Genomic DNA, 23,837 nt, shown 5'->3' with positions numbered 1-23,837 from the left:
GGGGGAGGGGGGGTGTTGGATAGTGTGGGTGGTTCTGCACGAAGGCAGTGTTCTCCCTTTTAGGTGCTTCACCTTGCGTTTGCTTCGGGGCATCTTCCCCTGGGATTTTGAGCGCCCTGTCTCTCCAGTTGGCATGGAAAAAAACCCTGCACCTTTTTCACCTGCCCCAAACTTAATGACAAAAGCTATTGCAGATTTTCTTAAAAAAAAGACTTTGCTTTTGTAGTGCGTGCATGTCTGAGGAGTTGGGGGATGTGACAAGTGACACAATGCTTGGTGCTCTTATCTTGTCCCTGGCTCTGTACAAGAGCCCTGGTCAGTCTGTCTGTTCTGTCTGCCTGTCTTTCCAATTCCTCCAGAGAGGAATGCGAAGTGATTAGTCTTCACCTGCCCAGCTGTTGTGATGTCTGTGCTGAGTGTTACTTGGGTAAGGTTTTCCTCCCCACTCTGCCTGCTCCTTTCCAGCCTGCTCCAGAGACTTGAACCTAGTTACTTATTCCCACCTGCCGTTAATCTGGGTGTTGGTTTAAGAGGGATGAACCTGGCTGATTTTTAGGCTTTTTGCTGCAGCTCAGCCCACCACCCTATCGTGGGAATGTGGGATAGTTGGGGCACAACTATTTATCTAACAATATTTAACCAAAATTACTCAAGTCTGATGGGGATGAGTCCAGACTCAGCACAGCCGTGGCAGGACAGCAAAGCAAAGAATCCCCTTGAGATCTTGCTTGTGCAATCCCTCGCTGCCAGTGATGAGTTAGAGGTATCTCCACTGCTCCTAACAAGCTCCTGTCATGCCATGTGCTGATGTGTTTTTAATTTTTTTTTTAAGGCAACGGATTCTAAAAGCAGAACAGTTTTTGCTGCTCGTACTGTGGTTCAACACAAGTGGCTGAGGCTTAGATTTGCTCAGACCCCTGAAGAAAGCCCAGATAAAATAGCTTTTTTTATTTTTTTTTTTTACAATAAAACCCCCCAAACCTTAAATACTTCCATGTACACCAGATCCTTGATATTTTTCTGAGAAAACCATGGAAGTCCTAATGTAGTATTCTGCTCTGATTTATTAGCCTATTTACCATGCAGATGCACTGGGGAGTGCATGTAGATCTAAAGTAGCTTGCACTGACACCTGCACAGCCAAAATTCCTGCTCTCCAATTTCCACTCCTTTATCCCAAAGAAAAATATGGTCTTAAGATGCTGCAGATATCCAGTGGTGGCTTTGTGCCAAAGACTTTTGGGTCTTCTCAGGTCTTAAGGGCAGCACTGGGGACCTGTACAAGGGAAGGGATGGAAAGGGGATCTTACTCTTAAGACAAAAGGTTAAAGCCTTAAACTTTGGCATATGACTTTCATGGGTTTGTTTTCAGGGCTGTCTTTGCATAGAAGATGTCATTATCTAAACAGGGGTTGGAGGGGAAGCAAGTAGGGGATTTCACTTCTCTGGGTTGCTATCAGGGATGTTATGTAAAGGGCAGCTGCAATGAAACTGCTTTGGAGTATAGCAAATAAATTTCCTGCTGCATTTCTTGCTTCCAAATATTAAGTCGTCTTGTTCATGTTGAGAAGCTGGATGGGTCCTGTTCTTCTGCAAATGGTGGGAAATAAAAAATGGAGGCGTTCCACAGTGCCCTGGCAGGGCTCTGAATGTGCTGACACAAGGCCACAAGCGAAGTCTAATGCTGGCAATTCATCAGTGTTGCTAAAATTGAAGTGAATTCCCAGCGAGTCGCTTGTAGCGTATTCAATAACGCTGCGTGCTTGTGTGCATGCATCCTAGAAATTCGGGATATGCGTGTTGCCTTGATGTGGCTGCCAGGGGATGTCGGAGATGCGTTGCTGACTATTTGGTTTTCCCCTGGGCAGAACCTGGAGCACAGCCTAACAGATAAGGTCAGCCACCCCTGGCAGCTCTCCTTTAACTGTGTGAGGACAGAGACAGTAATGCCCGTAGCTAGCTAGCTTGCCTAAAATAGACTTTTGCAGCCTGCTTTGTCCAGCAAGGAGGACCACAAAAATAGAAATGAAAATTTTACATGGCCCTAACCTCTTCTTTCTGTTTAACTATGCTTAATCCTGACATTCAGGTGTGAAATCTAGTTATCGCTGCTGTTAGTGAGACATAACTGGTGATTGATTTCTGCCTTGTCAATAGAGGGTGAATCCATGGTCTTCTGTATCCATTTTCTCCCCATGAAGGGCTCCTCCATGGAGGTGCAAGGGTCAAGGGTGTTGCATCTTTTCAGCTCCTCCATAACTGGAGGAAAGCAGTGATAGTGCTGTGAAGGAGGAGGAAATGGGTGGCAGGCTGGTGGTGGTTGGTTGGGCCTTCTCCTGATGGATGTGTCATGGGCAACCTCATGAAGGGTTTTGTCTTGCATTGCTTAGTGGGTTCCCCTGCAGTAAGTAAATGAGTGGTTCATAGGCCAGGCAGAACAACACTTGGGAAGTCTCTGTGTGTTTTTCCCCCTATTTTTCATAGAATCATTAAGGTTGGAAAAGACCTCTAAGATCATCGAGTCCAACCGTCAACACAATACCACCATGCCCACTGAATCATGTCCCTAAGCGCCTTATCTACACGTCTTTTAAATACTTCCAGGGACGGTGACTCCACCACTTCACTGGGCAGCCTGTTCCAAGGCCTGACCACTCTTTCAGTGAAGATGTTTTTCCTAATGTCCAATCTAAACCTCCCCTGGTGCAACTTGAGGCCATTTCCTCTCGTCCTATCGCTGGTTACCTGGGAGAAGAGACCAACCCCCACCTCACTACAACCTCCTTTCAGGGAGTTGTAGAGCGCTATGAGGTCTCCCCTCAGCCTCCTCTTCTCCAGGCTAAACAGCCCCAGTTCCCTCAGCTGCTCGTCATAAGACTTGTGCTCCAGGCCCTTCACCAGCTTCGTTGCCCTTCTCTGGACACGCTCCAGCACCTCAATGTCCTTCCTGTAGTGAGGGACCCAAAACTGAACACACTGTTCCGGTGGATTTGCTAGTATCTCTGAGTAATGTTATAGCACTTCAGTGGGCCTTTAAGATAACAGCCCACAACCAGGATGGCCATATCCAGCTGTCTCCTTTCCCTGGATCAAGTTTGAGTGGTGTGTTGCTTGGATGAAATGATGAACAAGGCTCTGGGCCTTCCAAAGCATTACCTCTGTACCCAGAACAGCTTTTTTGAGAAGTTTGAAAGATCCTGGTCCAACAAATGTAATTAGATGTTTTTGCTCGTGTTGATAAAGCAGCACTCTGTGCTCATCTGTGATGAGTACCTGAGAGAGCTGTCAGCAGCGAAGATTGATACATGCTTGAAACTGATAAGAGGAACCAAGAGTTGCTGCATAATAAAAGGACAACATGAATTTCTGTTGTGTTTGTATGCATCCTTAAGGACAGACTGCAGATATGCAGATATCTTTTTAGCACGTGCTTGCTATTGTTCGGGGTTGTGGGTATTTTTTGTCTCTAGAACTATTTTTTGCAAGAGCAGAAAAAACAAAACATGTTTTCTCCTCAATGAATATTTATGGCTTCCAAATCTTCCAGCATACTCTTGCATGTGTAATTAGGCTGTAAGTTGAGTAAGTGAGTGTTGAAGATCTAGAAATGTAAGAGCCTGGGGAAAATGCTTGATGTTTCTGGTTTATTCGGGTGCTTGCTTTTTAATAATCAATAGCATTTTTTAGATGAAACAGCTTGTGTTTTCCAAAAGATGTGCCAACAGATGTGTCAAAAGCATAATAATTGGGACCGTTGCACCAGCAGACTTGTCTAGTTAAGTGATGCTTTTAATCACATGTACAGCATCCAAGAGCTTTGGGAGAAGTTGGGTGATGTAACCAAAGCCTCTGAACCATCTTATTTTGTTTAGTGAGAGATGAAGGCAATCCTTTCCCCCTTCCCTGCTGCGGTCAACTCTCCTCCCAGTTTGAGTTGCAGCCTTTTAACCCCCCCGTGAACACGACTTAAACTCCAGTTTGATCAGGGATGGTTTTGGTTAAAGCAGCTTTCTCTGTGCAAAAAAAAATCATTACTTTTTTTGGAGTTCTAGTGTTTTCATGTGTACGCAGCTGAACTGCATTTTCAGTCAGCTTATTTTTTGGACAGTAGCAGGCCTGGGCTTGAAGGTGCCTGTGTGTGTGGTCAGCCTGTGAAATGGGATTGCAGCAGTTCTTATAGGGTGAGGATTTGGAAGTCCAGATCTGGAAACGAAGCAAAAACCTTGTCTGAATAGCTGTAACTCTGTGTTACATCTCTGTACTTTTCCACAGCTTGGCCTCTGGAAATGTTTTTGGTCTTCAGTGGTTTTTTTCCATGCTGTCACTATGCTCATTTGAATGAAAACTGTTCATGCGTTTCATGTATAATTTTGATAGCAGGTCAACCTTGTAGGTTTTTTTTGGAGGAGAAGGATGCACGGACAGTACCTGTGGTACTAGCGATGCTACAGAGGTGCTGCCTTGGATACAAGCAGTACAGAGTGGCCTTGTGGCAAAAACAACTGGATTTTATTTATGATTTTTAGCTTATACCCAAAAATTGCTTCACAGATACTCCAAGAAAATGTTAACGTTGGTGCTTGGAAGTTTGAACTGGGAACTTTTTGGGTATCCCTGTCCATGTAACTCAGCTGCATATTAAGTGATATTTAATAGTCTCTAAACAGCAGTTTTCTTTCCCAAGAGCTCTGTTGCTTTACGCTTAGATTTATGGAGGCAGCGTGGTGAGTTGACAGGACATTAATGTGCTCATCTTCGAGTCACTGTGTGTGATCTCTCGCAGCCCGCTCCCTTGGAAGTGCCTGGGTGTTATTGTTGACTCTTTAACGAGGATAAGAATGGTTTCCAAACAAGTGACTCATGCAATCTTAGCCTCAATCTATCAAACAACGATGCATGGGATTAAATGATTACCTAAAGGATTAGGAGTTAGATTTTGGGGGGGAAGGGAAGGGAGGGGTGAAGGGTAAAAATACGTAGGGAATCTGGAGAGAAAAGAAAAAAATAAAAAAAAAACCTGCAAGACTCAAACCCTAACTGATCAGATAATACCAAAGGCTGCTTCTACACTTTACACTTCCAAAATGGGAAATGTTGTAAAAATTGAATCTCTGCTTTTTTCTAGAGATCATCCTCTGCCAAGAGAATGATACTTCACCTTGTTCTGAGCCTTCTGCTTGGTTCCTGCTTGCCTGTCAGGTACCTGCAATAGTAACTCTTTCCTGATTTGATTTTATTTTTTCCCCTTTCCAGCTGAAAATGAAAGTGCTGGCTGCGTGTTACTGCACACATCAAGGAAGGTAAGTAGGAATGCTGTGTGATCAATTTATTTTTTTTTCGTCATCTAGAAGCAGAGAAAAGGATCTTGAAACACTCCATCGGGGCGAGGAGGTTGTTTTTACTGGCTAAAATAGAAGGTGTATTAATGCCTCTTTCCTTGAATTCCTCTGTCTTTCTTTAAACATAAAAAGCCATGTGCTGCTTGTCCTCCAAACAATTTCTCTGTAATTCTGATTCTTCCACTGCTTTTTGTCCCAGACAATTCCTTGACATGTTAATTCATCACTTTCTCTTCTGCAGCTGCCTGCAAAGGGATCCAAGTATACGGCCGTAGAGGTTCAGGCTGCTGAGCTCCTCTCGAGCTGAAAGCAGAAACACCCAATAGACACTGCTGTGATTTGGTTTCCTGTTTATTCTAGTTAATCAGATCTGCCTTCACGAGGTTCAGCTGCAGGAGTGAATTCCCTAGAAACATGCAGTCTGGGAGGACAAGTAGGAAACAACGCTTGGTTTACACTTGCTCTCGAGACCATAACTCAATAATGATAAGGTGAAAATGCAAAAAAAACTCATGTAGGCTGTATTACTACAAACCTCTGACTATGAAAGTACACAGAAAGTATGCAGAGAGGAAATGGATTGATATTTAATACCACATGAAGTCTTGGTTGTGAGGCATGGCTCATAGTGCTTTAAGTTGTCTTGACTCTTGCCTCGTCTGCTGGTTGGAGGGGCTGGCTGGCTACATGAAGACTTGCAGCATCGCTGATCCTGGTAAATCATATATTGCAGGCTTCACTGAAGATTGTAATTTGGGTTCTTAAATCTGTGTACCAAAGCCCTGGGGGCTTTTTAGGGAATCCCGGAGAGCTCTTCAACTCTGCTTTGCTTTAGGGCCTCTAAGGCAGTTCAAATCCTGAAAAGGTATTTCAGCAGGCTGAATTAGTAAGGGGAGGAAAATGTGTAATAGCTTTAGTAGAAGAAACCTTCCCCAAAGTTTAAAAACAAACAAACAAAAACCCCACAACGAAAAAAAACCCACAAAAACCAAACCCACCACCACCAAAAAAATAAACATTGTTTGATATTAAGTCATAGAAGTTAAAATAAGCTATTCTGTGCTCAGGAATGGAAATATCTTTGTCAATAATTTGTCTTGTCTAATACTTAGTGCCAAGGTTCTCCAAGTTGTATACACTTGACTGGAAGTAACTGAAGAACTTAATCACTTAAAGTATGCATTCTAAGCCCAAATGCAGGATCTGCCTCGGATAAGAAATGGTTGGAAACTGCTAACACTTAAGTGTGTCTTCTATTGTATTTTTCCTTTTCAGACCTGTAGGATTCCTGCTTTTCTGGCCTATAGTTCATGCTTGAACATTTTAGTGTGCTGTTGAGCAACAAATACCAGAGAGCTAACATGCTTTAGCAGGGCTTGAGAAAAGATACTATTGCTAGTTTTTGCCTCTAGGGAGGACGAGTAGAAATTTTGCACTTCAAATGCAAAGGAAATTGGGACCTGAGTCATGGAGGAGATTGCTCCAAGTGTCTAGGAAGGGGGAGTCGCTAGCAGAAAAGTGATCAGGTCAGAAGCTTTGTCTGGAGATGTTTTCCTGCTAGGTTGTCCCTGTCTCTGGTGGTAGACCTGTGGTTCTTGTGCCCCTTTAGGAGTGCTGGAAGGGCAATCTGTCTCGGGCAAGTTGCTATCTGGCATGGCACTTGGTAGGCATAAATAAGGAGAAGCTCCTTGGCGTGGTTTGAACCATTTAATCACAATCACAGTGTGTTTCTGAGGGAATTGGCCCAAGTGACTATGGCAGCAGCACAGGTAGAGCTCTGCTCAGGACAACATGCTTTTTGGACACCCCTTCTTGTAAGGTTCTTGCAGTGTCTGTAAGCGGAGGTGATCTCCAGAGCAGCCACCCAGCAGAGAATGTGCATTTTGGGCCTTCTTGAGAGTGTCGAGAGCTCTTTTTTGCACAGATAGTGTGCGACTTCAGCTAGGAGACCTGCCTGAAGTCAGGGGAGGCTGTTTCAATGTGTTCCCCCTTCTTTGGCACAACAGCCTCTGTTCTTGCCACGATGCAATGTGCAGCTTTGCAATCAAGGATACTCAATGCTATTAAAATGGCTGTTGGGTAGTTGTCTTGGGTTTCTTGCTAAGCAGTTTCCAGCATCAAGTATCCTGGTGTGACTTGACTATCTGTCTAAAAATATTTGTGAAGGAGCAATCACTAATGTCTCCTGAAACCACTGGGTGTCCTGACTGAAACAGTTCTGTTTGAGCTATCTCCAAGGTGCTGCTGTACCAGTGCTTCCACTAATTTGATTTTGGTTTGTCTCAGGGAGTGGGGTATGTATATCCTTTCATGGTGGCTAGTTGCCTTGCGATGTTCAATGTGCATATCTTTCCCAATATTATGGGAGTGATAGTAAGGATGGGTAATGCCTGTATTTCCTATAAAGGACCAGGGGAGTAAAACAGGACTGAGGCATGGAAAATTATTTATCCAAGGCATTTCCTGAAGCTTGTGGCAGAGCTGGAGCTGAGTCCTTATGACTTGCAGCAAGCTCCGACAGTGCTGTCCTGCCGCAACAAGCAAATGATGCTGTCGTGCACAGCTCGCTGGAGGATCAATGTTGATTGAGATGATGTGGACAGATAATAGCCCTCTTCTGAATGCCTTTGATTCACTTCTGCTGTCTCTCAGCTGTCCCTCAACTCTGTCCTTCCACTGTTCTGCTTCTGGTGGCTTTTCTCATGCATGGGAGACGTTGGTGACACAAAGCTACTCTTTGTTTTTTGAAAGCTCCTCAGCACTGTGGCACTCCTGATGCTCTTAACCTTCGTCATACCTCTGTGGGTACCTCCTCTGCCATCCACCTTGTTAAATCCTGTCTAGGTCATTTGGCCTCTTTGCTGTTTGAACCGACATCCTCAGTTGGACTCTGCATGCCAGACAAGCCAAAATGAGTTACTTTTGGGAAGTGGTTGCTGATCATATGGTGACCCCATGAACACCAGTGTTACAGATGGTGATAGGTGTTTTAATCTACTCTTGTGCCGTGATAATCTGAGACTGACTTGGCCACTTGCAGTTATATGGTCTCTTTTAGGTGGAGTTTTAACGTAGCTGTGTCACTGTTTCCTCTCTTAAGAGCAGATGGCAACAAAGCCTTGGGGTGGGAGCTGAAATCCGTCAGAGAATTCTCCCTTTCAAGGATGCTGTGTACGAAGTGATTGATGCAAAGTAAAACAGTGCTAATTGCAATGGATGTGTACTGACAACTTGATAGTTGCTGTGATAATTACAGTGATTAGTGAGATATTAGGATTTTTTTTCTCTCTGTCTAGGCTATAAATGGAAAAGGTAGAGAGGATATGTGTGAGAGGAGGGTATTCATGACTCAGACTCTGGGGTGGTCCTGTAACTTGGTCCCGGTTGTGGAGGCAACTTGGTGTCAGACTTGTAAAAGCAATTCAGAGCTTGATTCTTACTGAGCTTAAGGGGAACTGGGGGTTTAAATGTATTTTGACAATCTGGCCCTCAACATCATGAATTCAAGCCTGGAATTCATGGAAGCAAGATCCATATAACAAAGCGCGGTTCCCATTTCCTCACTCAATCTTAAGCTGTTGAAGGGAGAGGACAGGACTGTCAGTCCTTCTTGACCAGTACTGTGAGTGCTAACTGCATGTGTGGATTTCCGAGGACTATGAAATGGGAATGATGCATTTGTAGTTTGATCACTCAATTAACGATCTTCACAGCTGCCAAATACAGAAAGGAGTTGAGGTTCTGTAATACAGTGTGGCTGTTTCTTCCATCTCAAGGCCAACAAACCTGGGGCGAGAGTTGAGACAGTTTCAGCCTCTGCTGTTGTGTTTTTGGTTTTTGTTTTTTTTTTATTGATTCAAAGCTAAATGTTATGCACAAAGGAAGCAAAATTCCTTGGGAGTGGGAACAATAGGAATTTAAGAAGTGTCAAAAAAGGTGATGGGCTGGATAGTATTGCCCATCTCCCATTTCAGGCTCCCTAACCAGGAGTGCTGGAGAGAGATGGTTCCCAGTTTGAGAAGAACTGGGTTAGGTTGCACTGAGATGCATGCTGGTAATTTTTCTTGCTGCTGAGCTCACAGTCCATTTCTTCCAAATAACTTGTCCTACCTTTCTGCAAACTCGTTGAATTATTTAAACCTAAAGAGGATTTTAAATGCTACCTTAAGCATTTTTGGTTTTAGGCTAACTTCTGTGCTTTATCCTAGGCAACAAAACTATTTTTTTTTAATTCTGCTTTCTACATCAGGGTGTAAATGGTGCCTACATATTCACCTGTGGTGACTCTGTTAGGGTAAGCCTTGGAAATGCCAGCCTTCAATGCATTAATAGTGTAACATAAAACTGCTTTTCTTCTATAATGTGATCTGAATGGTCAAAGTGATTCCAGAATCATTGGTTCGGTGGCAGTAACCTCAACAAAACTGTCTGCTTGTGAACTACACAGATCCTAGTCCTTTGCTGTTAGGTATTGTGTGCAGCTGTCTAATGCTCTGACCTCTTCTTAACACAGTACCTGAAATTAAAGAATTTTGAGGAGGAAGTCAGAGCCCACCGAGACCTGGATGGGTTCTTGGCCAGAGCCAGCATCATCCTTGATGAAACGGCCACCTCCTTGGATGATGTTCTTCGAGAGATGCTGAAACACTTTGCTGAAGATCCTGAGAACATGGAGCCAAGCTGCAACTTTGAAAAAATCATGAGCACTTTATTCACAGATTCAGGGACCCCACGAGAAGGGAATGGTAATCAACTCTTGATTTGTTTTTGCCTGTGGGTTACTGTTAAGTTGTAATCCTTTCCATTGGTGGTGTATTGAACACTCACTACTGTGTGGTCCCCAGACTTGCATGTTGCATGTGGCACTGCGGGTTTATTTTTCTATGTCACCCAGGGTGAAGGGTCTCGTGTCTCTGGGGTTTTTATGTTTTGGTGGAGTCTTGCCCCTGTTTCATTAAGATGACACATAGTGGTGTTCTCTGGGGTGAGAAGACTACAGCAGTGGAGGGTCCTGTCTGTTTGGGCCTATTAGGTGTGCTTGTCCTCAGACAAGTGTCTGATGCTCTTCAGCAAGGAGACACTTGCTGGTGTCCCTTCAGAAATGGCTCCTTTGCCTTGTGATTCCTTCATCTGAATTCACCCAGGCTGGGGAAGTTTGCTTTGGACAAGTAATTGGTTGGGGAGGGCTGAGCCTTCGCGTTGCTCCCAGCACACTGGAAGGGACAAGAGACGCTTTGTTTTCCTCCAGAAACTCAACTAGGGCAGCCCTGGCCAATGTTGTTGGCTCACATGTCACCTTAAGCTATCAGCAAATGTCATAGTGTAGTCTAAAACGCTACCTTTTAGCCCAAGATGTAAAGAAGCTTAACTAAGCGTTGTTTCTCTGTAGGCACCCATGATGTTTCAGAGTCAACAGGAATGAATATACAAACATGTACATCGCACCTCAAATGTAACTGTCACAGCCTCAGTGAATTTGTTTAACAGATATGTCAAGTCCTGAGCGTGTAGTAAGCATGTTCATGCTTTGGTTACTTCTTGCTACCTGTCTTAGAGCTTCGCATTTATAATCTCTTTAATATAGGCTTTCTGCCAATAAAGAAAAAATAAGCAATGCCATAAAATAATCTGAGAACTTAGTAGTTAGGAAGAGGGGGAGAGAGGGCAGGGGAGTCAGAAGACACTGCCTCTTCTGGTCCTGTCTATGTGTGTGTGTGTTGAATAATGCTAATCTAATAATCTAATATTGCAGTAGGTTGATGTTGGGAGGAGAAAACAGCTGCCTTTCCAAGCTGTGAATAGTTTAAGGACAGAATTCAAAAGCATCAGGACAAATGTTTCCATCTTTCTCTGTCACCCCCCACCCTTGCATCAATCCACTGTGCAGATAAATAAGTATGCTTGGTCTTAGTATTCAGCTTCCATTTGAAAGGAAATGTTATTTGCAGTTGCAAACCAAACACGGACAGCCTGTAACGTTTCCCTCTCTTCTTTTCCCAGTTCACCTCTTATCAGATACAATTCAAGGGGTCACAGCGACAGTCACAGGGGTGCAGTATCAGCAGTCCTGGCTCTGTATCATGTAAGTATCTGGGTTAGATTAGCAGAATCCACTGGCTGCTCAGAACTTGTAACTCTTCCTCCTGCTGGGAAGAATAGCAGTTCAGACGGTGCCCTTGTAAATCGGGATGGTGGTGCCCTCTCGATGCATCCTGGTCCATGGGATCTCAATCTCAGCATTGGGCTGCTCCTCTTTGCAAATGGTCGAGCAGCAGCCTGAGCAGAGATGACCACAGTCTCTACAGGGCATTAAGCTCTTGGATGCTACCGAAATCTGGTGTTAACAAGCTAAGAATGCTGAAAAAAGTCTGAGCCAGAAAATGCTAATTACTGAGAAATGTTAATGAGAGGAACTTCTGAAAGGGACAAGCAAACTGGTTCATGGACTACTTTGCCTGCCAAAGTCTGGGAACTTGTACCAAAAGATTTCTTAGGTCCTTTGATGAAAACATCTAAACTTTGTAACTGAAAATTGAAGTCAGAAATTCCAACACTATTTAGACACTGATTACTTTGACAATTAATTCAGATGCTGGTTAATTGTCAACACCGTTAAACACTGGACCAGACCCTTAAGACAGTAAGGACTATGTCACCTGGGATTTATGAGACATGGTGGCTTCACCCCAGCTTCCACTTAACCAAAACTGGGTTTTGAAATTATTATCTCCAAGTCAAGCATGTTGGGCGAGCCAAACTGTCCCTTCAAAGAGGAAGGCCAGAACCTGTGTCACTGAGTCAACCAAAGCAATGCGATTTGACTTCTCTCTGTTGCCTTATGCATATGCAGTCTAAGTCAAGTTGTCAAGAAGTATGTTAATTCCCAGAGAAGTTACTAGGATTTGTTGGATAGGTGCCTAAAGGCTTGGGGAGTGCATGCACATATTTTAGCCTTTACAGCCAGTTCGCTAGGACAACTTTCGATAGCTTTTGTTCTACTAGCAGTTCTTCTCCTACCCTCTGCTTATGGCTGGAAAAAATGTAGAGTATTCTGCCTTGGAAATAGATGGTTTTTGAAAAAAAAACAACACAACAACAACAAAACCAAAAACTGCCAACAAACAACAAAAAAACCACCCTTGTTTCCAATCTCTGACGAAAGAGAGAATTGTGGTCTCTATGTGAAAAGGTAACTATTGCATATCAGGGCTCTGTTCTGTGAAATGAGTGAACTGGAAAATGTTTGTGCTGCATGTGCTACTGTCAGCTCTACACTTATGCTTGGCATGTACAGAGCAGCTTGCACAAAGAAGAAAATGAGTTTACACAGTAAAATGGTCTTTCTGGACTGATCAACCAAGAGGGTTTTTGAGCAGTTTTCTCCCCTTTGGATGCTATAGGTAGGATAGCAGCAATAAGGATACGTACATCCTGATCTAGGAAGGGTAGAGGGTGGAGGTTTCTACTGTAGCATGTGACATGGCTCTATGGAGGCTTTGGAGAGCGTTGACTTAACAGCGTTTCTAGAGGTCATGATACAAATGCCGTGATTATATACATGAAGCTGAAAAGGGTAGGTTCAGCCTTTCTGTGGAAAGTGTGCCAAAGCTTTAAATGCATCCATGTGAGTAATACTTGCTTCCATGACAAGACATGATTTGAAAAATAAGCTTACAGCCTGAAGGTGTCTTGTGCAAAACTTTCCTTGTTTCTTCCTTTTGTTGCTGTGAAGAGGGAGAAGAAAGTGGTGGGAAAGCAGTGATGAGTTATTAACTATAATTATCTAATTACTGCACTGTATTTCTGCTGTAGCTATTGTGCAACAGATTGAGAACCATATTTTTAGATCTTACATTTTTCTTGAAGTCAGATTGCAAAACAACTTCCAAAACTCTGAAGTAAAAGGAATTTGTTGATGAAAAAACTTTCCATATGAGTGGGAAGAACCTTTAAGATATCTGCTGTTCTTTATCCTTGCATTTAGCCTATACTCTTTGCTAAATTTTAAATTAGCACTGCTGTTTTTTGTGCACCGAAACTAACTTTTTATTCCTAGTGGATGAGATAGGCTTGAGTATCATGATATGATTATATTAATGAGGAAGAGCAGCTCAGAGATACGGTTTTGGTAGTGCTGCTTCTGCACTGATTTCAAGGGGAAATATTAAAGCTGAAATTAGCTTAGAGTCAGAAAGAAAAAACTTGCGTAGGATTTTCACTGAGTTGTGCAGAGCCTGGCTGCAGAAGAGCATTCCTGATGGACACAAAAATTTGGTTCCCTCTCCCTTCTGTGCTGGAGAGAGGGCTGCTCTTTATCTGACTTACCCTCAGGGAAGAGCAATGAGGAAAACCTAGGGCAAAATAAGTATTCTGCTTCTGCTGGAATTGGTGCTTTCCTGACAGTTTCAGGTCTATTGAACTGCCAGCAAGGTCAGATGTACCATATGGATCTGGGCTATAGCCATGTGACAGAACAAACCATTGGGGAATTGAAGATCTGAAGGTTTGAATGTTCCATTGAAGTCCAGGAAAACAACTGGCTTCTGATTCACAATAGGCTTTGGGACTTTTTTTTTGTCAAGAATGACAAAAACATGATCTTGCTGAAGCCATACCAGGGTACATAAATTTGTGGAAAACTTGAGACTCCTTCATTAAAATTCTGTGTAGCTGAGAGTAGCACAGTACTTCATGCCCCACTAACAAGCAATCTTCAGCTCTAGAAGAATGAAGGTTGCTAGGTATTTGTGTACGTGATCGTTTTCTAACTAGAAAGCAAATCTTCAGAGTTATAGATTAGCTTCATCAGTCAGGGACATGATCTCATACCTTAGAAACCATGGACACAACTCTTTCTATGTCCTATTCATAGCATTTGCCAGAACAGCAGGACGCAAACTGGCATGGAGATCTCTTGCTGCTTCATTGTGAAGCTGCTGGTTAATTGTTTCATTAGAGAGCTTGGGATGAGGGATAGCCAGACCTGTCCCAGAACAGGGAGTGCTGAACTGTTATCTTAATCAGTTATTTAGCATGAGGAAGCTCTGCTGTCAGTAGGAGCTTAGGGAGGTACTTTGGTACCCCTCCAGCACACAGTGACTGCATCAGGTAGACATACTGCCAGGAGGGTGCTCGGAGTTCCCCATGAACCACCCAGAGCCTGGAGGGGGTAAACTTGGATGCTTTGCATGTCTGGACCAGGACAGGTGAGGAAGAAGCCCCTGTGAGAGCTATTGGTTTTGGTGTTGCACAGCTTTGTGGCTCAAAAAGCCCAAGGAAGGTCCCCCCCTTATTCAATGGAGAGTACAAGGAGAAGTGGCTGTCATCACAAGCCAAGTCCTATCACACCCAATTCTTTCTTTTCGCTGTCTGACAAATGGAGATGCAAATGCATATTTTCTTAATTTTTTTTTTTTTCCCTTGGAGTGAAGGATACCTAATGCTAAGGATGTTAAAGTAACTGTTAACTGCCTGCTGGTAGATCTCTCTCCTTGATGTCCTCCTAGGAGAAAACACCAGCTGTGTGGGTTATTGAACAAATGCTGCCTGAGCTGAGTGGAATTCCCCAGGCATCACAACTTCCAGGCTATATTCTTCTTGCCAGGAGATAGATATAATTGCTTTCCTCCAAAGCTGAATCCTTAGAAAAACATGAAAGCAAGCTGCTTCGTAGTCTGGATTGAGTAGTTGAAGAGTAATTTCCTTTGGCTGCATTGATAAGGCACATGGATTGGTGAAGGACTTATTTTCAGTGCATTCAACTGATTTGCTAAAGCTGTTTTAACAGGCAAAGCAGAGGGGAAAAAGCCTCTCTGCAAGCAAAGAGTGGTTTAGTGGTTTGTGTGCTCTGTGTTGCTATAAAATTGCTTACTCTGATATAGTGTGTCATTGCAATGATTCCTGTGGAGGAGTTTTGATTCCTGGGAGGAGTTTTAATTTGGAAAAACGCAGGTAGCCTTTCAAAAACAGGTATTGTAAGGTTATTTTGTATATTGAGCAAGACTGCTGTTCAAATAAACTTTAAGAGTAGTAACATCTCATATTTAATGTGTAACTGATGGTTGTGTGAAACATGTTACTAATGGATCTCTCAACAAAAGTAATGCAAACCAGAGGTTTGTGGGTCTATAGAAAAGCCATGTTGCTTCTGATTTAGCTGTTGAATAGTTTTCAAATAGAGATGCTTCAATTACTGTGTATTCCTCAGAGTAGTGCCTCTTCTTTCAAAGAGCAAAATGGGATGCTATGGGAAATTAAACAGTTCAACTGTTTAAAACAAATATTCTCCTTCAGAGGGATGATGACAAGATTTGGAGTCTTGTAAACAAGAGCCTCTTTTCCAAAATTTGCAACCATCATCTCAAGTGTTCTTTGGGTTCAAAGAACTGATTGATTTTCTTTTAAGTGCCTGTAGCTACCCTTGTTGGGCTGTCCCAGGTTATGCTGGAGAGCTGAAGCTCTTGCAGGTGCTGTGTTAGGAAAAGGAGTTCTCAAATTCAGACCCTTCATTAGGAATTTGGGTCCTGAAGGAGGTCTGTTGGAGAGAAGGATGACTTGTTTCAGTGCCTGCAGCATCTGTACAGGGAGGAGGAGGAGGTGTCTGCTTAGGCATTGACCTGTAGGAAATACTTTCCCCTAGAGAGATTCACTGCTAGTGAGGATGGGTCTTTCTGGAGCCCAGCAAAGTGCATCTACCAGTCCGAAACGATATTTAGCCTGGAGCGACTTTGTTGCTGAAACAACTTTGTGCCAAGCTACGGGTGAGCTGGCTTGCTGGTCACAGCCTCATTCCTCGCTTGCAAATTCTGGTTTCTGAAAGCTTGTGCTTGGAGCTGCTCTGCGGAGGAAGATTTATTTGCAGTGGATGAGAACAAGAAGTGTCATTGTTGTTCTGCATTGGGACAGGAAAAGGCTGGCCAGCTGATTACCTCTGCTGGGCACTTTTTCTTACTGCAGGGGATAATTTGTTTCTGAATTAACTTCCTTTCTTGCCTTGTTTAAAGAGGGTTTCTGTTTCTCTTGGGTCTCCATAGTTTGACCCTTTTTATGATTTGTTTGAGAAATGTGTTATTACTCTGATAACATCTTGGGCGTGGGGCAGACCTGCAGTGTGTGTGACTTGGTGTATCAGTGATTTTGGTGGAATGTTGCCAGTTCTTACCATCTGAGTACCACGCTCAACGCTGCTGGATATGCAGCCTGGAAAGAGAGGAGGGCAGCGAAGCGGGAATGCGTGCTATAATTTAAATGCCCTTTTTATGAGCTCAATTATTGGAGGATCAAGATAAAATTGCTGAGAACACAACCTGGCATCTCATTAAATCATAGCCCAGCATTTCCTTGTGTGACTAATACTGGGTGAAAATAGATTTTTCAGCTTGTTGGCCAAACCAAAGGAGAATCAAATTTAGCTCAACCCAAACCAAAAGGGAACTCGGAGTCTTTGGCCAAACCAGACTTGATTTAGAGTCAGCTGAAAATGTCTTGCTAGTTCTCAGGTTTTTTGGGGCTTTGGCTATTTACCCTTCAGAATTATTTTTTTTCTTAGTGGGGAATTTACTTAAGTGCTACTTAAAAAATGTTGCTTCATTTTGAAAGTGGCTCTCCTCTTGGCCTGAACTATGCTGAGTTTTACCTGCAGTCTTGCATAACTTGGGATTTCTCCGTGTGAACCAAATAACTTTTTTTGTCCTTTATAAATATTTGCACAACTCTAGTAGGGACTGCAGTTTTGGTTTGTGTTATATTTGTATCTGGATTCTGGAGTTAAACCAAAAGTGGGAGCTGTAAGTGCTACACTGGGGAATAGGATTTGAGTCAGCTAAATAATGGCTTAAATTTGAAGAAAAGCTTGAGATATGCTGAATGCTGCATGGGCAGAAGTGACTTGGCCTTGCACTATAAGTACTGAGACACCAGGGTTTTTTTTCCCCAACTAAGCAGATATAACGGAGTGAGACCAGGCTCGGTGCAGATGAGGCTGCATTCTGCACAAAGGCACTGCTTCTCCCCTCCATGCAGCAATGCTCAGGTGCATCAGACCTTCTGTGGCGCCTGTTTAAATCTGGTTTTGCTCTGGTTTACCCTCACTAAACCAACTCAGCCTGATTTGTAAAGGTATTATTGACTTAAATTGTGTCCATACATTGATCTAAACTAGGTTGGAAATTCTTCAGTGGTCCACACTCAGTTTTACTGGCGATACTGGGATTCAGATGCATGTCGGTGTCAATAGAGCTCTTTACAGAAGAGTTGGAAGAAACTGTCTCATAGGTGTGAGAAGTCTCAAACTCCAGCACTGTGGATAAAACTATTTCAGATAAAAATGGGTAATGATGACAGTGGGTTTCTTCGTGTCTTGTGAATGTGCTCAACGTTGCTAAATCTTCCAGTACTGCCTAAGCACTGTGAGATCCTCTTGTTGCACGCTTTCCTAGTCCCTCAATGTGAGGAAACACTGGTCTCCTGATTTAGAGAAACACAAAGTTTTGTTGTGGCTGCTGGGAAAGTTAGCTTGTATGTGAAAGCAATCCAATAACAAATAACTTGACTCTTATAGAGTCAAGTTTTTTCCCTTCCATACCCAAGGAGCTCTTGAGCTGAAGTGATGTTGTAGTCCTGTGGACTGGTACTGTTGGCAGGACTGTCATATCTGGAAAGCACGGCCTTAGAAACAAGTTACTGGAGCTGAAACAACGCTGTCATTTCAGGGAGAAAGCTAGCTGCAGAAGAACACATGGCTTGCTTAATTATTGCACTATATAATAGATTTTTCCAAATAACTTGCTATATTGCTACATGACTTCACATGCTGTAGCTGGGGGAGCAGGACTCCTGCATGTTGGTTCTCCTGCCTCAGGTAGGAGCAAGCTGAAATTCTGGGGATTTTGTGAGGTTTTAGTTCTTGGATTTAGTCAAGTGGGGAGGGAGCAGGCAAGCAGGTACTGCTGAGCAGCACTGCTGAGGGGTGGCTGGTAACTCGTACCTCCGCAACACGTATAAACTTATGTTCATGTGCATGCCTTGGTATCCTCCCCCACCTCAGGCACCAGGTGTGTGCTGGTGTGATCAGCCCTTGCCCTGTAATAAGTCTTCTCTGGTCATGCTTTGTACTTCAGTGGTTCTTGCTAGGTCAGGTACTGCCTGATAGACATGGCAGGAAAGGGATGATGTGTGGAAAGTGTTAATACAGCTCTGTGAGCAATAGGTATCTGATACCTGCTTCTGGCCATCTCTGGAGTAGAAATGATGTTTGAAATGCCCAGAAGCCTTCCTTTTCAAAACAAATTAGTTGGTGAGCTCAACATCTGAGGTACAAAAATACTGAGAACGGAGCACAAAATAGAGGTCACTTTTGCTAATGGTGCATTAACTAGTCACTGTTGTTGACCAGTTCAGGTGGATAAGGAGAGGATTGAAGGTGTAGGACCACTTGAAGGTTCTTCTGTTAGTGTAAAGCCTGGAGTTCATATATCTTCCCCATTGGCTTGTTGAACTGTAACACAAGGAGACTTGTATGCTGTCCAGCCACAGCAGGATTGCTACTGAGGGCTTTGATTTGCTTGTGAAAACCAGTGTTGTCTGTGCTCGTTTGATCCCTTGGGAGGGAAGGACAAGGACAATGATTGTTGCAGATCCAAACTATGGGTTTAGTTGAGAAGATAGCTTGCACTCTATTTTTAATTACTTTAGAAGAGATTTATTCCTAACCTTAGGACCTGCCTTGATCTTTCTCCCTTAGAAAGCTGATTTGAGTAGAAAAAGGACAAGGGGCTGTGGTGGAGGGGAGTTAGGAAATAAATGAAATTCTGTCATCTTACTCATGACCTATATTGTTCTAATTAAGCTGTCTGGTTGCTCTCAGACAAGTGCCTTTGTCAGATTAATTTGTGTAAGCAGGCTGCTTCCAATCTGTGATCAGGAAGTCAAACTCAATAAGAAAATACTTGGTGGTGTGATTTTGTATGCAAGTTATTAAGAACTTAATAGAAAATATAATGTGCTCCTGACTAGTACATCTCCCAGCCAAAGATCTTCAGGGTGCCTGGGTGTGAGAATATACCCTAATTAAAAGGAAAGAAATAGGCTAGGATTATGGAAGAGAGTTGAAGGAGAGATGATTTAAGGACTGTGATAGACACTTGCTAGATGAATAAAAGGGAGCAAGCAGTCTAAGTGACTTTGAACCGGGGGCGGGGCGGAATATCACTATGAGGTAGGAAAACACACTTCCATACTTCTTTCAGTGTCAATAGGCAAAACCTATGTATGGATCTCATCAGTGCTTTTCAGAAGACTTGAGAAGTAGTAGGTGGCTTTAATGGGAACAGGAGATCTGTGGTCCAGGCTGGTGTTAACCTCTTCCTGCAACTGCACCAAGCCTCTTTGCTGCTTTGTCAGAATTTCCTTGCAGGAAAAATGATGGCTACTCAGATCACAGCTCTGTTTAAATATCCCAGGGTGGAGACAGACCTGGTCTTTCATGGCCTCCACAGATGATCTCTGTGTTTATTTCAAACACCTTGTTGCTAGTCTTTGTTATGGGAGTCAAACAGCCATCGCATGCCCAGCAAGGCTGGCTGGATTGCAGCCAAGGATTTCCCTCTGAGCAGTAATCCTGCCTGCTACAGCCTCTGTACATCTTGAGCAAGGAGGTCAGCTTGGTTTCTGTAACACACCTGTACCACAAAGTGGAAGAATAACAGCTGAGAGCAAATAGGGAAAGCCATTCAATCAGAGAGAGAGATCTGCCCAAGGCAAAAGAAGTGGAAATATGTTGGTCTGGCATCTTGCCTTAATGTTTCCAAAAGCACTTTGGGAGATCAGGTGAAATGAAATGAAGTGTAAACTGCTTTCCAGTAATGTAGGTGTTGGGTTTTTTCTAAGAGGATGTTTTGTAGAAGCTTCTGTAGCACTGCAAGTACTAGGTATGTTGCATTCTCTGTCTTTTGATTTCTTGGCTATTAAAAAGCAGATGGGGGAAGAGGAAGAATACACCTTGAAATCTTGAAAGTTATTTCCCATAAAAACATGGGTGTTCAAATTCTACAAAAGAGCTAGCAGAATTGGGCTAACAGTAACTTAAAGTCACTGTTTAAGACTTCAGAAGTGAGCCTTTCACAACCAACACCATTTTATTTCTCGGAGTTGAAATGTGTGTTTATAAACTTTGTGGAGAGAGCATGCCATGTGTCACAATGATATGTATAACAATGTCATCTTCCTTGACAGTTGCACTATAAAGTCCCTTCAGCGACGTCATGTTTGCATCAGCCGCCTGGAGAGGCCTCAGAATTGGGGTGAAAACTCCTGCGAAGTGAGATTTGTGATATTAGTCCTGGCTCCTCCTAAAATGGTGAGTATTGCTCTCTTGTTTGCTTGGGTGCTTCAGAGGATTCTCCCAAGATTGCTTTTCTTTGGTCTCCTTCTAGGGTTAATGACAACGTATTATTTTTAAGACACAAGGAGATGTGAAAAGGCCTGAGATCTTCTCAGCAGTTGTCAAGGTGGTTTATTCTAACAGGAGTAGATTAGTCAGCTGCACCCTCATCTCATACTGGAGAATGGCCACTAGCCTGACTGGGAGGAGAACGCTGCAGATCAAGTGTGTCTGTAGTCCCCATACACTTTTTGCTAGAGCTACCTCTGTGATGCATGTAATACTTGATAGATTCTCCTCCTCCAGCTTTACCAGTTTAGTTACTGTTTTTAGAGGTAAGGAATGCTGTTCCTGGTTAAAGCCATGCTTGTGAAGGGCTCTTGCGAGTCTGCAGCCGATGCCCCACTGCAAAGGTCTGGGTTGCTTCCCAGCAAACTCTCTTGATGGGACTGGCAGTTACACTGCAGTTGTAGATGGACTGATGTAACCAAGAAGTAGATGTAGTTTTGTGAGCTCTATTGCAGTATGGGAGAGACTATTTGGGAGCCTGGGTGCTTTTAAAGTCAGACTGTGCTGAGGTCCTTTGGGATGTGTGTTCACAGCTTTTGGCACTTGAAACAGCCAGGTTAAAGCTTGCTTAAGTGTACTTGCTGGTTCTTTGGTGTAGAAAAGGCCAACAAATGACGTAGTAGTACGCATTTACTGCAGTATCATGGGGGGGCATCAAGGTCAACTGGGGAATCACTATCCTGTCTTAGAAAGCACTGGCTTGATCAAGATGGTGTGTTCTTCTAGCTCATGGTTGAATGGTTCAAAGCTCAAGCCCTTTTCACACTTAAGCTGGCTGTTTACACCTTGGTGCTACTAGGTCTGTGCTTCTAGGAGGTGCTGGAGAGGTTGGGGACCTTGTCTGGAACAGGACATATCCTGATTCAATTTCCTGCTCTTTAATGCTATCCGTGTGACCTTGGGACCTTTTAGTCTGGTCTGCCTGTCTCCTCCTCCCCTCCACCACCACCCTTGTTTAAATGGAAATACTGGTGTTTCCGCATTTCCCAGGATTTCTGGCAGATCTTTCCCAACTGAAGCATTTCAATGCTTTTGGCATAGATCTCAAACCCAACAGGCTGAAAACATATTGATGTTCCTTATGAAAAGCAGCAGGCAAACAACTGAATCCCCTGCGCAACGGCATTGATCTCTTTCATTGTATGTCAGTTTGCTTATCTCTGGCCAGCTATGTGCAAAGCACCTAGCAAACAGCTCTGCATCCGCTTGTATCCTGAAAGTTTGCAATTCCAATGGACAGCATCAAATTAAGGAAAGGGAGTGGAGGCCAAGCAGAGGTGCAGTTGCCAATACGCTTTTTATTTTAAATGAGTTTATCTAGCCAGCTCTAAGTACGCATTTCTGGTACAGCAGTTAAAATAATTAACCTGCTGACAGTAAGAGATTAAATGAGCCTTGCTTGGGGAGGGAAGAAAAAAAAGCCCAGAAAATGGGCATCTGTTGTGCTGAGGAATCCAGATCCTTGGCCTTCTTTAATATGGAGGATGGAAAAAACTTGAGTTTCCTTGCAAATCTCTGCGCTCTTCCTCTAAACCATTCATCTCTCTTTCTGGGAAGGCAAAGAAAGGGAGAAGCATTGGGCAGCTTGAAGTAAGCCCTTGCAGGTCCAGCCCAAGGACTGCTGCTGCTTAGAGGTGAATGAGAAGTGTCCCCTGTGATGGCAAATCCAGGCTGGTTCAGTCTGAAAGGACCAAGCTTACAAACTCTAAAAGCAACTCCTAGAGCAGATCATCTTCACTTAAATCCAAACCCTTCCCTAGAAGCTTAAATTGAACATGTCCTGGCAAGTGTGTCTGAAGGGACATTCCCTGTGATGGAGAGAGGGCAATGGAGGAGAGGTGGAGGCAGGGCAGTGTGAGTGATGGAGCAAGTATAGTTAGTGATGATTTTGGGACTAGTGCAGTGCCACCCACATATCCATGCCTCTGCGTCAAGCAACACTGAATTATTTGGTTGTGTTCATGAAGAAATTCTTCATCTGCTTTGTTATGAATCATGAAAACTAATTCAGATCAATCGCATATGCTCGCTACTACTTTTCACAGTAATGTGAGGAGCTTGGAGGCTGTCCAAAGGAGGGTGGTTGTTTGGGTGTCTCTAGCAGTTGCTGCATGATGAATGTTGAGCGTAGCTAAGGCGGGTGGGTTAAAACTTTGCATCAAAAGGAGCTCTTAATGAGCTATGGTTCTACATAACTTTGCCTTGGCAGGTATCTTATTTGTCCTGACCAAAGTGGTACAAGCAGTTGAGCAGGTCAGGGTTTGTAGGGCTTGAATTTGGTGAGTTTGTGGAGGGATGGGGAGCTCAGTCTCCTTTTGTATCTAATTTCCAAGGTGCTTTGAGCAATAGGAAAGCGGGCTTGGATACTGTTGAAGCTGGACCCTCAAAGAATCAGGCCTGTGGCTCACAGAAATGTTAAAGCCTGCAAATAGGCACTTGTTCCTTTTTCACGTTTGCAAGTCTCCTGTTCCTTCTGAGCATTTAGTGAAGATAGGCAGTGCTGCTTGTGTGCATGCTCAGCTGCTTCTTTCCTATGCTTTCCTCCATGTCAGTAGTTTAGCCGAGAGCTCTAAATCTCCACTTGTGCTGTCAGGATTGCCCCAGAGAGGCCAACCGAATTGAGTTTTAATGCCTAGAAAATAGGAAGCTGATGAAGCAGATGTGTACAATAATCTCAGTTTTCTGGAAGAGACATCAGGACACTACTACCTGCAGGAACCCTGATTACAGCGTCTTCCCACCCCAGTAGCAGTAATGCTGAGATGCTGGAGGACAGCAAAGGCTCTTACTTGTTTAGTCTCATGAGCTTTGAAGGGAGACCCGGGGATAAAATGCATGCTTAGCATGATTCAGCTTTGGATCGAGTCCTGGGACGTTGATCAAGTAAGACTGATCAGTGCTTCTGGTCAGGGCCTGTATGTTGATGCCTTCACAGGATCCTGCTGTGGTTGGTGTGTTCATCTGCAACAGCTTCCACATGTACCCTTCTCCATCAGATGTCTCTGGGGTCCTGGAAGCCAGGCAGCTTGCTCTTCAGATAGTGCCCAATA

The 23,837-nt window shown here is 43.6% G+C and overlaps 1 protein-coding gene across 1 annotated transcript in view; it reads left to right on the top strand.

Moving 5' to 3' along the window:
• SLC4A11 (solute carrier family 4, sodium borate transporter, member 11) overlaps nucleotides 1–23,837 on the top strand; it is a gene marked incomplete at its 5' end in the record, with an annotated part of 66,116 nt that overhangs the window by 5,668 nt on the left and 36,611 nt on the right. Inside the window, 5 exons of the mRNA XM_009577496.1 lie at nucleotides 5,254–5,300; nucleotides 9,853–10,084; nucleotides 10,729–10,791; nucleotides 11,340–11,421; nucleotides 20,571–20,694. Of these exons, the coding sequence (XP_009575791.1) occupies nucleotides 5,254–5,300; nucleotides 9,853–10,084; nucleotides 10,729–10,791; nucleotides 11,340–11,421; nucleotides 20,571–20,694 (548 nt within the window). The remainder of the gene's footprint in view (nucleotides 1–5,253; nucleotides 5,301–9,852; nucleotides 10,085–10,728; nucleotides 10,792–11,339; nucleotides 11,422–20,570; nucleotides 20,695–23,837) is intronic.

Source organism: Fulmarus glacialis, unplaced genomic scaffold (genome assembly GCF_000690835.1).
Source record: "Fulmarus glacialis isolate BGI_N327 unplaced genomic scaffold, ASM69083v1 scaffold1660, whole genome shotgun sequence".
Lineage (NCBI taxonomy): Eukaryota > Metazoa > Chordata > Aves > Procellariiformes > Procellariidae > Fulmarus > Fulmarus glacialis.
The sequence above is the reverse complement of the archived record's forward strand: the minus strand, read 5'-3'. Positions and strand labels throughout refer to the sequence as shown.